The 17,328-nt window shown below is 43.3% G+C and overlaps 1 protein-coding gene across 1 annotated transcript in view; it reads right to left on the bottom strand.

The window, feature by feature from the left end:
• Positions 1-223: 223 nt before the first annotated feature.
• notch2 (notch receptor 2) overlaps positions 224-17,328 on the bottom strand; it is a 45,997-nt gene continuing 28,892 nt past the window's right edge. Inside the window, exons 7-35 of the mRNA XM_037114110.1 lie at positions 16,447-16,680; positions 15,885-16,040; positions 15,607-15,792; positions 14,959-15,072; positions 14,731-14,844; positions 14,304-14,537; positions 13,145-13,255; positions 12,789-12,981; positions 12,285-12,430; positions 12,067-12,180; positions 11,799-11,918; positions 11,309-11,461; positions 10,737-10,965; positions 10,451-10,652; positions 9,983-10,139; positions 9,645-9,829; positions 9,381-9,513; positions 8,845-9,096; positions 8,613-8,725; positions 7,068-7,591; positions 6,624-6,962; positions 6,356-6,501; positions 6,046-6,250; positions 5,708-5,795; positions 5,406-5,559; positions 5,009-5,328; positions 4,747-4,894; positions 4,335-4,432; positions 224-3,695 (exon numbers count right to left, since the gene is read on the bottom strand). Coding sequence (XP_036970005.1) covers positions 2,256-3,695; positions 4,335-4,432; positions 4,747-4,894; positions 5,009-5,328; positions 5,406-5,559; positions 5,708-5,795; positions 6,046-6,250; positions 6,356-6,501; positions 6,624-6,962; positions 7,068-7,591; positions 8,613-8,725; positions 8,845-9,096; positions 9,381-9,513; positions 9,645-9,829; positions 9,983-10,139; positions 10,451-10,652; positions 10,737-10,965; positions 11,309-11,461; positions 11,799-11,918; positions 12,067-12,180; positions 12,285-12,430; positions 12,789-12,981; positions 13,145-13,255; positions 14,304-14,537; positions 14,731-14,844; positions 14,959-15,072; positions 15,607-15,792; positions 15,885-16,040; positions 16,447-16,680 — 6,608 coding nt within the window. The 3' untranslated portion in view covers positions 224-2,255. The remainder of the gene's footprint in view (positions 3,696-4,334; positions 4,433-4,746; positions 4,895-5,008; positions 5,329-5,405; positions 5,560-5,707; positions 5,796-6,045; positions 6,251-6,355; positions 6,502-6,623; positions 6,963-7,067; positions 7,592-8,612; positions 8,726-8,844; positions 9,097-9,380; positions 9,514-9,644; positions 9,830-9,982; positions 10,140-10,450; positions 10,653-10,736; positions 10,966-11,308; positions 11,462-11,798; positions 11,919-12,066; positions 12,181-12,284; positions 12,431-12,788; positions 12,982-13,144; positions 13,256-14,303; positions 14,538-14,730; positions 14,845-14,958; positions 15,073-15,606; positions 15,793-15,884; positions 16,041-16,446; positions 16,681-17,328) is intronic.

Genomic DNA, 17,328 nt, shown 5'->3' on the forward strand with positions numbered 1-17,328 from the left:
TTCAGTACTGAATTCCCCCTGTAATCACAATGAAATCTATTAAAAGAATCAAGTTGCTATCCTGAACCTTTTATTTATACTTTGAAATAAAGTTGACTCCAGCATCTGTTACCATTTGCCACATTCAAACTGTGAAACAATTACTATTTAGCATTTCAAACACCGACATTGAGTCTGACCCTGTTGACAATATTTATATAAAAAAAAGACATGAGTGCAAAAATCTATGAAGATCTGGGCTTTATTTCAGTAAGCACATTTGGCTGATAATTTGGTTTTTCTGCAACAGACAACTTATTTTATCATCAGTTTTAGTTCTACCTTATACAAACATTGTGAACACTACTTCATATGGCATGTATATTATCATCATAGGCTATTTGGTTAACAGAGAAAAGTACAACAACAACAAAAAACATTTTATATTCACAACATGGAGAAATTGCCTCGCAAATGAACGGGATCTGACGTGCTCAAATTCTTAACAGAAAAATGTTGACTGACACCTTGATGTACAGCACTTGTGTTTTGTGAAGAACAGAGAAAACGTAAAAGGGAATATGGCTGAAATATGAAAATATCTGCAGTAGTAATTTAAACCAAAACAATGTTTCTTGGTAACTGATGTGTGTGCTGTCAAAAGTCTTTAATACACCACAACACAAACTAAAAAGAGGGTAACAACTGACCAAAAAAGTGGTCATAATGAACATTTTTGGCAGGAGAAAAAATAAATTTGGTCTTAGAGACAGTGATGCTCCGTTTTGAAGTGTCAAAAATAAACCAGCGAATGATTGTCTGTGTTCACAGAACAGTAACACAAAGCTATGATCAACATCATCTTTAAGAAAAAAGACCAAAAAAAAATACTTTATCAAACCTCACTCACCTCCTGACTTGGTTTATGAATCATGACAATTAAAAAAAAAGGTGCACAGATACACTGATTGTAGTCAAGCAAAAAAGGCAAAACTGGTTAAATGATTTTGGAAAAGAAAATATAGAGGCGGCTTAGAAAAGGTAGAAACATGCACCTCTGTAACATTCAGAATCATTGAAGTGCCAACAGAATTCATATAAAAAAACATTAAAATGTCAACACATCTTTGCCAAACGGAGCTCAGTAATAACAAGCAGAATGTGCTGTAAGTCTATGTACATTTCATCATACAACATATTAAACTAATGTATGTATTTGCATAAAGTTCGTCAAGCTTCTGAATGAATCCCTCAACAACACATGAATAATAGTGGTGAGACGTAACTGCATCGGATTTGGTATTAAATCGACTCTTCTGTGTTTCTGTAACAGCACCTACCTATGACAGGAGTAATACGCTGTGTTCTCACTGCACTGACAATGTGCAAGTAAAAACTCCATTTATTGAACGTTCCATGTGTGTTTGATAGGAAACACTTATAACTCAGGTTTAATCAATGCAGTGAATACATTTAACCCTTAGTAACAAGATACATCTGTGTGCCTTACTGAATCATCTGTAATTCTCTTGTCTTTCTAGTCACGCAACAGTATTTTTTATAAAATTCCCCCTTTAGCACATTAAAAATGCAGAAGTAAAAAAAAACAAAAAAGGCAACTAGGTAGTTTTGAATTAAAGCATTGACTGAATATGACCCATCATATTAAAAAAAGTAGAGTGAATGGTTTTCGACGAGGAGTTAGTATTAGGCTTATCACGTTAAACAATAAAAACAAGGGTAGCATAAAGCAGAGCTAAACAACATCCTCCAAAATCAGACAATATCAATGTGGAGCGTCCTCTCAGTGTCCATCTCAGCAGTCTGTTTTCTGATGCAATACCAGCTGGCTGCCATCTGCTTGGCACTTCCTTGATGATCCCTCAATAAACAGTTTGTGTTCAGGCGCCAGAGGACGAAAAGAAAAAGTCTGGACTTGGCCGGCAGAGAGCAGAGGAGGCTCAGCTGGGATTGAAGGCACAACATGGAAAACTGATTGTAACTTGTGACAGATGACTAATTCCACGTTTTTTGGTATTGAGAACTTTTTGCTTTCTAGGTGATAATACTCAACAACGTTTTAGAAACTATACACAGTTTTCTTAAGTGCAAAGAGGAGGAGAGAACATGAAAAGGGGAGGTGACCGATTAATATAATGAAGAACAAACAAAGAGAGTTAACAAGAGAAGTGAGAAAAGCATCGTGAGAGTCACTTTGTGTTACTTAACTACACAGAACCCCAAAGTCAGATTGTTCATGCTTTCCTTGGGCCGGCCTACGCAAACACCTGCATGTTTCCGAGCTGAGGCTGTTGAGAGGCCTGCTGCATCTGCTGCGACTGCTGCTGCAGCTGCACCTGCTCTGGAATGTGTGTGTGGTGTGAGGATGGCAGTGCATGGTGTGGGTTGCCCAGAGGGGTAGGGCTGGTGGTGACATCAGACCAGTCCGAGTTGGAGTGTGGCGAAGATGACGACCAAGGGTCTGGGGACTCGGGCGAAGGAGTGAGATATGGGTGCTCGCTGGGTGGATGGGCAGAGTTGCCGGGGGTGGTGCCCTCTGAGCCGGCGGTGGTGTAACTGTGCTGGGAAGGCGGCGTGGGGTATTTATCCACGGGGCTCTGCATAGGTGGATAGGAGGGCAGCTGCCGAGACTGACCCTCGATCCCACTGTGGCCTCCGTGGCTGACGGTGTGAGCGTGCTGCAAGGTGTGGGGGAGCCCATGCGCCATGCCCATCTGCTCCGACATCTGGTACATCATACTCTGGGAGCAGTGCAGGTGGCCTGGGCCCTGCTGGGAGTGAGCCTGATTCTGCCCCTGGGACTGTGTGACCTGGACCTGCCCCGGTTGAGGCTGCTTCAGCATGGCCTGGCCTCCTCCAGGCGCCATCATCTGGAATGTGACGATGGGCGGGAGCTGCTCTCTGCTCATGGTGACGTTCATGGGAGTCAGCATCGGCCCCTGGCCGTGGTGTTGGCCCATGCCAGGGTGAGAGCCCCCCATCTGGTGCGGTACGAGGTTAAACAGGTGGCTGCCGTAGCCATGCTTGGTCATGCCCACCCAGCTCTGCTGCTGCCCCAGCATGTGGCTGACGGGGGGCAGCATAGGTCTGGAGGTGGGGCTGCTGAGAAGGGGAGGGGAGTTTGCTGTTGTGGAGACAGCGGCGGACACGTCGCCTGTGTACGAGTGCGGCGACTCCAGGGAGTCAACAGGTGACATGGTGACAGAGCTCTCCGGAAGTCCTCCTGCTGCCTTCACGCCGTTAGCACTCCCTCCTCCTGCACCCCCTCCATTTCCTCCTCCCACTCCAGCAACCACGCTTGGCGCCTCTCCTCCAGCGGGCTTCTTTCTTCTCTTCGCTTTCATGTCTTTAAGCTCTTTAGCTCCCCCGCCAACACCTCCCACCTTTGCTCCACCTCCGCCACGCCTGCTCTTCTTTCCTTGCGGCCCGGGGCGCATGCCGATGAAGCCTGCTCCGTTGGCCCCACACATAACAGAGTTTCCCCCACCCATGTGGTTAGGCCCGTTGTGTGGACTGTGAACCAAGTTGTACTGGTCCAGCAGGCGCACTATGTCATGATGCATACGCTCTTGAGCCGTGTCGCGGGGCAGTCGATCCAGGTGATCAGTGATGTCACGGTTGGAGTAGTGGTCGAGGAGAACTTGAGCTGCCTCGAAGCTGCCCTCTCTGGCTGCGAGGAACAGTGGCGTCTCCTCCTGAAGGACACACAGAAAATGATAAATATGTGTTGCGCACAATGTCATAAAATACAAAATCAATATTCACATATTGGAAACTTTTAAATCTTTTACAGTTTAGTTCAGAACAGTAACTTACAAGTAGAATGTACCTATACTTACGACTGATTTTGTTTTTAGTAGTACTATAATCTGTACATGTTAAAATATTTGTAGTTAACTTGGTTTATCTTTCTGCATTGGCCAGACGTGCAGACCAACTTAGGCTTGACAGAGAAGTATATAAAGACTGAGCTGGAAGCAGTGTGCTTGCAAGTGTCTAAACTAATCCTATGGATAAACAATAGAGGGGTGGTTTGAGAAGAGTCTGTCGACATTTTGATAGGACTTGTGTATTTAAGAAACTGAAAATAAAACTGATGGGTTTATTTTACGTAGATTAAATACTACTTTTTACAGATATTTGTAAAGCTTTTATCATTTTGTAATGACTGAATATAACTTTTATTTGAGACGTTTTCTACTGAGGTACTTTAAATTGTATAACTGGGATACCACTGCTCATTCATGATAAGCAAAAAAAAAGACTAACTAAAAAGAAAACTAAGGAACAAAGGAACACTTTGAAGTAGCACAAGTGAAAACACAAGAACAAACCTTATTGTCTTGCATGTCACGGTTAGCTCCATTCTTCAAAAGGACAAGAGTTGCTTCGACATTATTAACTGCAGCTGCCCAGTGCAGAGCAGATTTGCCTAAAACGGTGAAACAGTGAGAAGAGACAAAAAAAAAAACCCCATGAGATCCAGAAATAAATTATTACAATTATCTCCAATATTTTCTTGTATTAATCAAATCTCTTAAAGGTTGATGTTTTATTATCCAAGCAGACTAACATGAACGCTTCAGATTGGCATAGAAGTTTGTCCTGCTTAAATACTAGCATGATTCCTCATACGAAAACTGCAGTTTCAATATACTGTAATGAGAATAACTGTGCACATAACTTACTCAAATGCATACATCAGACATCCATTAAAACAATAAGACAATTGACAGGTTTGCTGACCATGGTCGTCTACAGCGTTGATGTCAGCATGGCAGTGGATCAGCTCCTCCACCATCCCCTCAACGGCAAGCCTGGCTGCCAGGATCAGTGGAGTGGTGCCGTCGTTCATGCGGGAGTCCAGTTCTGTTGCACGATTCCGGATCAGAATCTGAGAGAAGAACACAGACGGATTACAGGTGATGAATACATGACAGACTTTGTTCATGACTACAGTTAAAGCAGTGGCTAATAAAAAACTGTTTTGGCTGATCTATTGTCTCACCTGGAAGACTCCCTGCGCATCAGCTGCCACTGCAGCATGCAGCGGAGTTCTCCCCATGTTGTCGTGGGCGTTGGGATCGGCTCCGGCATCCAGCAGTCTCTTGGCAGCATCAGCCCTGGCGTAGCGGGCAGCCAAGTGAAGCGCCGTTTCTCCCGTACGGTCGGTCTGAGCCAACAGAGAAGCACCTTGAGAGATCAGGTCTGAAATGACACTCGGTCCTGGTTCATCTCCTCCACTCTCCTCCTCCTCTTCCCCGTGCAGGCTGCAGTCGGGGCCTCCACCATTACGCAGCGACGCCAACATCAGTGGGGTGAAACCATCTGAGGGAGAAATTCATTATTTGACAAATGAATGATAATCAGTCAGCTCTAGAGATTAAGAAGTGCATTTTTCTCACCAGGACCCTTGACGTTAACATCCAAGCAGTCAGTGTCCAGGTCGGCCTGTGGGGGAGTGAGGGTGATGTCAGCGGCCTTTCGATGCTGCAGCGTCCACTCCCTTCGGTCAACACCTCCGTCCATAGCAATGGGCAGCAAGGGCTTGTCTTCGGTCTATAAAAAAGTAGCAGAACTTGACAGAACATTCGCAACAACCAAAAACCTTTCCTCCACACATTCCCTGCCCAATATAATTTAAACGACTACCATCCTTTAGCTTTGTTGAGACAAGTCTTTTCTTTTTTATTCTCAGTTCCCTTACTCTGGGTTTCTTGGATGGGACCTCATCTTCCAGCCATCTTTGACTCTGTCCTCCATCAATCATGGCTCCATCCTGGGTCTTGAAATTCCTAATAGAAGAAAAACATGTTTAGACAAGAATGACATTTTGTTCTGCTTATATTTATCCAAGACACAGGATGCATGCTATGTTCCAGCTCTGCTTCACATTCAATCAAACACCAGTATTGATTTCTGGGAGCTAGCCAGTACAACCACAGCTTTCTACTGATGCAATTGAGCTGTTTCAGGTTTTTGACAAAGGTTTCCTTACAGTAGCAGTGCAGTCTGATTTTGATTTAATGTTTTCCATCCACTCACTTCATGTCAAAGTCATCCTGTCCCACAGGCTCTCTCCTCTTGTCATTTTTATTGGCCAGGAAGCCATCAGGAAGCCACAGGACACCATGCTTATGCTTCCTCTTGGCTGCAAGCATCCCCAGAACCAGGATAAGGAGAATAATAACCACTGCCAATCCGACCAGGTATGGTAAAACCTGTGTATGTGGATCAATGCGCGCCTGACCTGGAGGACACAAGACAAGTCTGAGTACCAGCGTTTTTTTTCTTTGATTTTGGTTTTTACCTCTAAACAAACCAGTTAAATTGCACTAACTGCTGAACCACTTACTACTGTTGACAGATACGAGAGGGTATGGCAGTTCAGCCTTGATGTGTGCTGCAGCAATGAAGGACGCAGCCTCGTCAGTGCTGGAGAAACATTCGACAGAACTCAGGGAACATTCGCGGTTATCGATTTCCAGGTGCACCACAGATCTGTGCAGACAAACATATAAAAATAGAAAACAGTTAATGTCGCACAGTTGATTGGTGATTCATTTGAAGCTACCAATTATTATCTGAGAGCTTGTGAGTATGCCATCATGAACTATCCTTACCCAATAACCTCCCTCTCCAGCTCCCTCTTGCTTCTGCTCCTCTGTCCATGGCGTCCAAACTCCTCCACCCCAAAGTAAGGGTACACCATTAGCTTTTTGTTTTCATCCCGCTTAACCTGCAGGTTAGTGTGCAACAGGGCTCCCAGTGAGCGCAAGAAACCCCTTATGTCTCCAAGTAGCTCCTTAGGCTGCAGCCGGACCACTATCACCAGAGTGCCAGTGATCTTATTGGCTGGAGTGTCACCAGAACAGTCCAAGCCGTCCCAGCCACATTCCTCCGTATAGCAGCTCCGGTCACAGATGCCGTCACCGTAGTGGTCTGCGCAGTACCTGTCATACCTGAAAAAACACAGTAAAACTTTTGAGTGATGTGGCTTCAAAACATGTTTGGACTTTGTAGGTAACTGCAAATGCAGTGACAAAATATAGACAAGGGTTACGTACTTGCAGGGACTTAAGTCTTGACATTCAAAGCCATCAAAGAGGCACCCAGGGTTGTCGCATTCCTTATCACATTGTCTGTTCTTAAAGCGATCCCAGCAGGGGATACTGGCGGTGCAGTTTTCCCATGGCTTCTGCCAGTTGAGCGAGCAGTCTCCTCCATCCCACTGACATTCATGGTTGTTACACTGATCGTCACACACTCTATCCTGCGAATGCTGCCCACACTGAAGATACGGACAGCTTGGAGGGCCAGATGAGGGTAGTTTGTTCTCACAGTAACGTCCAGTGAAGTGTGGGGGGCAGTGGCAGCTGAACTGGTACGGCTTGGATTGGTCGCAGGTTCCTCCATTTTGGCAGGGCCACGGACACCTCAGTTGATTCTCACAGTGTGCCCCACTGAAGCCTGGCTGGCAATGGCAGTACAGGTGGCCAGCTGTGGACACCACGCAGCGCCCGCTGTTCTGGCATCGTAGCTTTTCACAACTGTAGCCTTCTATGTCGCCACAGTTTAACCCAGTAAAGCCCTATAAAAACACAAAATGTGTGATAACAATATATTTTTAAAGTAATGCTGGAGTACACATGTGTAGCCAATAAAACTGCATCTGAAGTAAAAAACTAACTATCTTAACTAATGTATGTTTAGGATCTCCTACAGATCTGCTGCTATGTCTACTATACCTGAGCCATGGTGTGGCCTTCTGAAGCAAGCATGAGAGTAAAAGAGGGAGCAAGAGGTTAGTGGAGAGACAAACAAGTACTTAGTGAGAAAAGACTAATGTTGAAGTATGAGAGCAAAGGAAAGGAAAACTCTGCCACCTGTCATCTCTCAACATCTTCTAAAGTCACTCAGTTTATTTATATACAATAAATTCTCACTGTGATCATACAGATGAATGAGACTGATCCATTATTCTCTAAGTCTATAGTGATTATGAAGCGTCAGTAACACACTAATGATGTAGTTTGTTGAGGATGTTTTTGGGCTTTATGGATCTTAACATGTTTTTTATGTAATTCATTAAAAAAAGATGATTAAACATTTAACATAATTTGTAGTAATCTGTGTTCCTCATTTTCCTAAGTTAAAGTTCACTGTTTAAAAGTCGAATCTGGAGGATTGGATAACTAATCAATTGATTAGTAAGAATATAACTGGAAAAGGGCAGATTAATACAGAATGATGATGCAGAATGATAAGCAACAATATGTAACTTTTTCACCTCCAAATAACAGCTTTTTTTCCCCAGACAAACTTTGCATCTGGTTCATAATGTAAACTTGAAATTTGAGGTAAAAATCTAAACAAAAAACATGCAGTTCATGGCATGCCAATGTGAAAAACCGAAGAGCACAGAGCTGTTAATACAGGCCTTGATGTAAATCAAAGTATAATGTTATACAGCTTATGAACGGATTAAGAGAGCACATAGAAAAAAAAAAGAATAAAGCATGTTTGCATTGAGAAATTAAATGAAAACCTTTTTTCAAAGCAAGCACAAATTCATTAGAAAACGCTGAAACCATGTTATCCAAGAAACTTACAGATACACAGGAGCAGGTGTAGCCATGAACTGAGCTCATGTTCATAGAGCAGACGCCACCGTTGTGGCACGGCTTCGACAGACACAGATCCACCATGGACTCACAATGGCGACCTGGAGAAACAAGAAAGTTATACAAAAAGAGAAAATAATTATGAGCCTTGCTGCTTTTCTAACACAAAAAATAGCTAACTATTGTGCAGCTGTGTCCCTTTGAGCAACTACAAACATACCTGTGTATCCAAGGCGACAGCGACACTGGTAATCGTTGACCAGCTGCACACAGTCGAGGCTGCCGGGAGCATAACAGGGCGCCGAGAGGCACTCGTTGAGATCCCCCTCACAGTGTTCTCCAACGAATCCTGGGGGGCAGGAGCATGTGTAGCGGCCCACACCGTCCACGCACTGTCCTCCATTCAGACAGCGAGGTTCCCAGGAGCCTTGCTTGGGTGCGCAGTCATCATCGTTCACTTCACACTGGATTCCTACAGAGCAGAGAACAGATGGATATCACTGAATGTGTCCAGTAAAGTTGTACACTGTTTTCAGGATAGCATCTTATCAGCTCTAAATATAATTTTTTAGAGGCACCCTGGAGGTATTCATATGAGTATATACGATACAATTATTATACATCCAACATTTCTTCCCCACAATGTGAACCACTGGTGGCCGTTTGCGCCAACTAATAGGAAGAGGTTTAAAGGTGCTTTACGAATGTTTACAGGTAATGTTTTAACGTTCTTCCTCCTGTGTTTGGCAGACTTACCGTGTGTTCCAGGTGGGCAGGCGCAGGTGAAGCGGTTGATAAGGTTGATGCAGGTACCTCCATGGAGGCAGGGCTTAGAGTGGCATTCATCAACATCGTACTCACAGTTCACCCCCTGATAGCCTGGTTTGCACTGGAGCAATGAAAAGAGAAATACAGGTTAGCTCATTGTGTAATACATGACAGATTTAAACTTACAAACTATGCACGCATACATCAACAACAAACATACACACACACACAAACAGCTGAGGATTTACTTACTTTACACTCGTATGTGCCCTGATAGCCCTTGCATGTAGCTCCATTGCGGCAAGGGTTTGACTTGCACTCGTCGACCATCTCATCACAGTAGCTCCCTGTGTATCCTGGCTGGCACTCGCACTTGTGGGAATTACCCACATTCACACACCGCCCAGCGTTCTTACACACACTTTCAACTTCCAGACCTACAGTAATTTGGTAGAGGAGTCAAGTATATGAGAGTAAACATACAGTTACTGCGCATTTAAAGATTCTGTCTGATCCTTTCCTCTTGTGTTGACTTATCTGCCCTTCCTCTAATTACAGTTAATGTGTTGTTGCTTGGTGAGATAGCTCACCTGCTCTAGCAGCAAAGTCCTGGCAGGACATGTTGGGTACATCGCAGTAAAGTCCCGTCCATCCCACTGTACAGTGGCAGGTCCAGGAGGTCGCTGCTGTCTGAGAGCAAGAGCCGCCATTGTGACAGCGCACCTGGCTACACAGGTTCACAAAGTTCTGAATACAAAAGATGAAAAGGAGGGAGAATCAGTATTGGCTGCAAATGTTACACAGACACCAGAATAATACCAAATCTAGCCATGCTAATGAGTTCGATACACCCACTTTCTTATCGAGATCGTCAAGTTGGTCAAGCTTTCTTCAGTGTGTGAGTATTCAGCTTTGCATATGCAAATAATTTCTTCTACTTAAATCAATTTGTAATTATTTAAAAAAATGTAATTCCATATATCTGAAAATCTGTACAGCATACAACAACCTCTATACTTATACTCCAGATACTTTAGTAGTTTTAAAAGTTTGTTTACCTGGCAGTTCAGTCCATTGTATCCTACAGGGCAGGTGCAGCGGTAGGTTCCCAGGCCATCAGTGCAGGTGCCTCCGTTCTTACAGGGCTGAGAATCACACTCATTCTGCTCATACTCACAGAACGTCCCGTAAAAACCAGGACGGCAACGGCACGAGAAAGTGTTGATGTCGTCAATGCAAGTGCCATTATTAAGACAAGAGCTGTGGGGAAGTAGATGAAGAGAGAAGTGAATAATCTGTATCTCAGTTTACGCATGATAATAAAATGCCGGTTTTCAGGCTCACCTCTCGGTACATTCAAGGATGTTGTGTTCACACAGGATTCCATCAAAGCCTGGTCGGCATTCACACACAAAGCTGTTGACATAGTCCCGGCAGATGGCACCATTCCTGCAGGGCTGGCTGGCACACTCGTCTACTTCAGTCTCACAGCGCTCCCCTTCGAAACCTGGGCGGCAGTCGCAGGAGAAGCTCCCAACATCGTCCACACATGAGCCTCCATTCAGACATGGGTCTACAGGAGGGGAAGAGAGAGGCATGAGAGGCTGTCCGTGAACAAACATACTATGTAAATAGCAGTCAGCATTATCAGTGAGTAATCCACTAGCAGTCTGGCTGAAACAGATACAGGTATTGTTGAAGCACCTTCCAAGTTTTCCTTGGAATGTACAGGCTTAAACCCATGTGTAACTCAATATCTCAGGAAGTTTCAGTGCTGCTTTCTAATGGCATATCGCCAGACAAAAAATATGACATAGGAGTCATAATACACAGCCGATATACATTCAGAGATGCAGGAATCACTGGGTGCATAGATCCTTCAATAAAGTGACTGAATAAATCTAAATGAAACTCACTGGGTGAGCAGTCGTCGATGTCTGTCTGACAGTTGTGTCCGCTGTATCCCTGCTGACATTTACACGTGTAGCTGCCCTGGCTATTAATGCAGCGACCGTTATTTTTGCAAGGGTTCTTTTTGCATTCATTCACATCCTCACTGCAGCGTGGACCTGCACAATTGTGAACAAACAGATATTAGCATCAAATTAGCAGTGATACATAATAACATAATAATGACTTTATTCTCAGGCATTCTGTCTCATATCTCACATTAAAACTGCAGCAATTTAATTACAACTATTAAATTAATCAGAAACTATTTTGATAGTTGAGTAAATTGCTTTGAGTTACTTTTTAAGAAAACAAAGTCGAAAATCTCCAATTTCAGCTTCTTACATATGAATGTTTTGTGGTTACTTTCATTCACTATGACAGTAAACTGAACATATTTGGGTTGTTGTTGCAGCCCTTAATCACATACTCATAAACTCAGACACACATACATACCTTGCCAGCCAGCGGGACACCGACAGGTGTAAGAGGTGTAGTCTGCAGTCGGGCGACACACTCCTCCCCTCTCACATGGATGAGAGGCACAGGGAACCTGTTCCACCTCACAGTGCTTACCTGTTTTGACATGACACAGACAGTGAATAATGATAATGATGAAACAGCAAGTGAATCAAATTCTTTGCCAAAATGATATCCAGCTGCTATGACTGTTTCTGCATGCTGACAAGTGGATGTTAGTGTAATGGAAAGTGATCTCACTAACCTGTGAATGGTGGACTACACTGGCAGCTGTAACTGTTGACCAAGTCTATACAGATACCCTGGTTCAGACAGGGTCCGGACGCGCACTCGTCTATGTTCTTCTCACAGTTTACTCCTGATTAGAGAGGAGAGGATATTCAAATATTTATTTTAAAATTCAATGTTAGTTCATCTATTGATTGCCATGTAATGCTATGCTGAACAAATAATAATAATTACCTCTGAATCCAGGTAGACAAACACAGGTGTAGCCATTATATCGGTCCAAACAGCTGCCACCATTCTGGCACGGATTGGACAAGCACTCATTCTTTTCCTGCTCACAGTGTTGTCCCACCCAGCCGGCCTCACACTCACAATGATACCTTTACACAAAAGAAAGGCAAGCACAGGTTTAAATGTGGAATTAGCTGCATGGTAATAATAACAGCAGGACGTTTCCAGCATCCATTCCAGCGGTTGTAGCTTGGATTATTAAATTATGAAAATCCAGTTCTGCTGATGCGGCAGTTTTCAATGTTTTGCATCTGGAAGAAATTTCCCTACTGCAGGAGGCCTTCGCTTAAAAGAGAGCAACATGGGAAAAGGTATTTTGCTGTCTTCTCTAATGTTACTTCACCTTATGGATCTTCTAAATTCCCACTAACACTATATAGCCGGTATATGTTAACCCATATTTATGGATGGACCATGGAACATGAGTGGCAAAAAAAGACAACATACCCGTGTTGCTGTTCGATGCATTCTCCATGCACACAAGGCTGAGGAGCACAGTGGTCGGTCCCGGAGAGGCACAGAGGGCCATGGGTGGTGGGCGGGCACAAACAGTGGAACCCATTGACTTTGTCCACACAGGTTCCCCCGCTCATACACGGGTTTGAGTTACACTCGTTGATCTGCACGTCACATTTAACCCCTTTTGGAGAGTAATTCAGATTCATTCAGGATTTATTGTAAAACTTGTGTTCAGTGACAGAATCAAATCTTGGGCTGTATTGCTATACATTTTTATTCATTTGATCCTGCCTCATTTCTGGAACATTTTACAACATTACAATGTTGACTTTAATGGGTCATACCTGTATATCCTGGGGCGCACACACATTTGTACTCGTTAATGCCATCCTGGCACTCTCCGTACTCACAGGGGTTGCTGGCACAGTCATCTTCATTGATCTCACAGTTAACTCCTGTGTGGAAGTGGAAAAAACACAATGACAAACTCGTACAAAGGAGCAATAGTCAAGTCATGTTGTTTCTCATTTTATGTGGCTGTGTAATTTTCCTTGGATATAAAAGTAACACAGCTGGTCACACCCCCTTAAAGCTGAAGTGAGTGATGTGTTGCATCTAATAACTTACAAAATGTGGCAGTTAACAAATCCTACACCAGAGGGAGTAAGACTCCACAAAAAAGGAGACTAAGACTCAAGTAGGACATAAAGCCAGAACTAACAAGAACAACATTAGTGGCACAAATGTTAAAGTCGGAGAAGAGAGAGAGAGCGGAAACTGAAAACTAGACAGAACAGAGAGAACGAGGTACATCGGAGAAGTGAAAGTCAGGTCATAAAACCAGAAACTGAGAACTGACAGGGTGATGCCACTTTTGGTTGAGTGAGGACAGTACAGACTTCAGTGCCAGGCCTCAGGGTGGTACAGCGTACCGAACTGAGCATGCTAATCCACAGAGCAACGTGGGGCAGCACCGCTTAACCCAGACTTGTGACTTCTACTCACACAAACATGCACACACACACACAGAGTGCCTTATAGGTATACAGGAAGCTCTAAATGTGGGGGATGGAGGACTTAACATTGATTTCAAGCAGTTACCGCCACTCTTAAACTTTTAAAGCTGCCACCAGAATCAATCATGAAAAAATAAATCAAAATCAGAAATGCGTTAATGTGACTGAGGTGATTATCTAGAATGGCTCACATTTAGATTCTTTCAAAATAAAATTATGCTTCAGTGAAAAGTGTTGGAGGAATGAAAACTTGTAAATGTTTCCTGTTTATAGCTCAGGCTGTATGGTTACTATAGCAACCAGACATTGAGCAGAGCAGAGCTTTGTTTAAAACACCATAAAACAAGTGGCAGCAACATCATTTTGGAAGAGAAAGTGGCTGAAAACCCCCTTCTAAGAGGCTCTGAATAAAAATGGGTGGGAGAGTACTGGCTTGTCAGACAGATGAGAGACGTCTTACTATTCAGGAAATGTATGTTGTACTAACCTGTGGTTCCCGGTGGGCAGTTGCACTGGTAGGCATTGACTAGGTCAATGCAGCGCCCTCGGTTCTGACAGGGGTTGCTGTGGCACTCCTGGACCTGGATATTACAGATGGAGCCTGTGTATCCAGCATGGCACTCACAGGAGAAGGTGGCGATGCCATCTTTACACAAACCATGGTGGCACGGCTCTGGTACACAGTCGTTGATGTTTTCCTCACAGAGCGGACCAGCGAAGCCTGGGGAATGACATTTCTTCTTAGAAAAATAAAGTCTTACGCAAGCGATAATTTTCTGGGTCAAATAGGGATTAATGTGAAGCAATCGACATTTCCCTTGTCTTAATTTTGAATTCGCAGTCCAGGCATGACAAATTAGATTATGGAAAATGTGGCTTTTACTTCAAGTTAACATTTAGTAATTTCCTTTTACCTTCAGCACATTCACAATCATATCCATTGGGTCGGTCGATACACTTGGCCCCATTTAAACAGGGTGTGCTGGAACACTCATCTATGTCTATCTGGCACATTTCACCACTGAAGCCTGAAAACAAAAAACACAACACAATGAACAAACACATTTATTAAAAGACCATTTTTCTTGGAGAGAGAATCAATCAGAAAAATACTTAAATTACATAGCTTTAAGGATACCTACCTGCTGGACATTCGCAGACAAAGCGGCTGACTTGGTCCAGACATTTACCCTGGTTCAAACAGGGCGAGCTGCTACACTCGTTCATCTCTATCTCACAGTGAGTCCCAGCGAATCCTTCATGCATGACAAGAAACAAGTTTTTTAAATAATTTCTTCCTTTCTCGAAAATTACAGAGTTCAATCCCCTTTCATTGGCACTTCTATTAAGTTTCGTCTTCAACACTAGTAATATCAGTTGCCTCCACCAAAAAAAGTTGTTTTTAGTCCTCTATGCAGAATATATACAGATGAAAAAACAGTGACATATTTTAATGGTAATAATAAGGCAATGGTTCAACGAATTACCAACTTTTAACTGCATAACTTTCCAACATATATTCTCCCGTGAACTACAGCATTTCTTTAAATCAAAAAATAATAGCATATGTACGTGTGAGTGCAAACATTTTTTTCTATTTCTAATAAAACTATTGAGATGGGTGTGTTGCCTTGGTGACTATCCAAACTTATCAATTCAACCTCTCCCTGTCTGCAGAAGACAACATCTCAACTGCTTTGAAAATTAACTTAATAAGGAACTTGTCTAAATTTTCTTATTTATTTATTTTTTTATGCAAGATTATTTCTAAGTCCTTGAGAAATTTATACCGGGCATGCAGATGCAGGTGTAGTCCCCAATACGGTCTAGACATGTGCCATCGTTCTGGCAGGGGCTGGAGGCACACTCGTTGACATCTTGCTCACAGCGTGGCCCAGAGTAACCTCTAGCACAGTTACAGGTGAAGGAGCCATCAGTGTTCACACACTGACCACCGTGCTCGCAGGGGTTGGTACCTGATGACGAAGAGGAAAGAGGTGTGAGTAAAAGCAGAACAGATCAGATGCCTGGCACAGATACATGTTATGTGTGTGTTCTGCTTTCTCACCAATGCTGCATTCGTCTCTGTCGATGTTGCAGGTGTTGCCTACATATCCAGGTGGGCAATTGCAGTTGAACATGCCGCTGATGGGGTTGGTGTCACACTGAGAGCCCTCTCGACACGGGTTACTGATGCAGGCATCGTCTCTATGGCAAAGCAGACCTGAAAAGAATACCACATTGACAAGGAATGAGTAAAATGTTTTGAATAAAAGATCTGAAAACAAAAACATCCCACACAGGGTTCTGCTGAGGTCAGAGAAAAGTAAACTGAAATGCATATTTGCTGCTGGGGAGAGGATAATTAAGGTGAGGCTTAATCCAAATCCAAGAATGTGTCAGTAATCAGCAGGAAATTCAAATCTACTCTGAGGTATGATTAGTGTTTCTGACTGTTTGACATGGATCACATCAAGTTCCTTTTTCTCAACTGTTTTCCAGATTTGCTTTCAGATATTGACAATTTCACAATATCTAACATTATATCTTGTAATGCAGTTATCAACGTTATGCAATTCAAGTATTTGGTGTAAAAAATATCTGCATGTGGTTTGTCAATACTGGCTTACCCGTCTTTCCAAGGGGGCAAAGGCAGACAAATGACGCGACGCGGTCGATACAGGTGGAGCCGGGGCTGCATGCTGCTGTGGCGCAGTCGTCAATGTTCTCAGAGCAGTCGGCCCCGCTCCAGCCATTGACACACACACACTGATAGCTGCCGATCAGGTTACTGCAGGTGCCTCCATTCTGGCAAGTGTTTGGCTGTAGGCGACACTCATTGACATCTTCTGTGCAGTGCTGGCCTGTGGAGAGGCAAGGAGGTGGACAGGAAGAGAAGGGAAACAATGAAGCAAATAATGTTAGCAGTCAATGCAGCAAAGTCAAGGTGTAACCTTGTGAGTTTTAGGTCGAAAAATACAAATAAAGACCCATATTTGAGATCTTTTTAATATGTTTTTAAAAACTGTGTTTCAGCTTCACATTGCCTTTGGTTGCCCTGGTTGGATTAGTGCTATATAAACTCAGACAGGCTCTAGGAAACTGATGTATGACTGTTTGCTTTGTCAACAGAAAGCTTGGGGATGCCAAGTGTGTTAGCACAGACACACCTTGTGTGAAGTAAAGGCCTTTATATGAGGAAACAGTACCGAGGAATAATAGGAAGTGTGATATCAAAGCAGACAACATGAAAGCATGCAAGTTTTTATCAGTGATCACAGCACACGCATTTACACATCACTGCTCAAATGGCACTCTCAACTGCTCAACTGAAAAAGTCAAGATTTGAAGAAAGTTATTTTCCAGTGATGTGGCTAGATTGTCAAGAAAGTGAAAATGTAAAGACACAAACATGAAATGAAAATGGAACATTCAACAAAAAATTCTTAAAACAGAGCTTTGTTTTAGAAACAGCAGGCATGCAAACTACTTTTAAAAACTGCTTCCAGAAA

This window comes from Acanthopagrus latus, chromosome 11 (assembly GCF_904848185.1).
Source record: "Acanthopagrus latus isolate v.2019 chromosome 11, fAcaLat1.1, whole genome shotgun sequence".
Classification (NCBI taxonomy): domain Eukaryota; kingdom Metazoa; phylum Chordata; class Actinopteri; order Spariformes; family Sparidae; genus Acanthopagrus; species Acanthopagrus latus.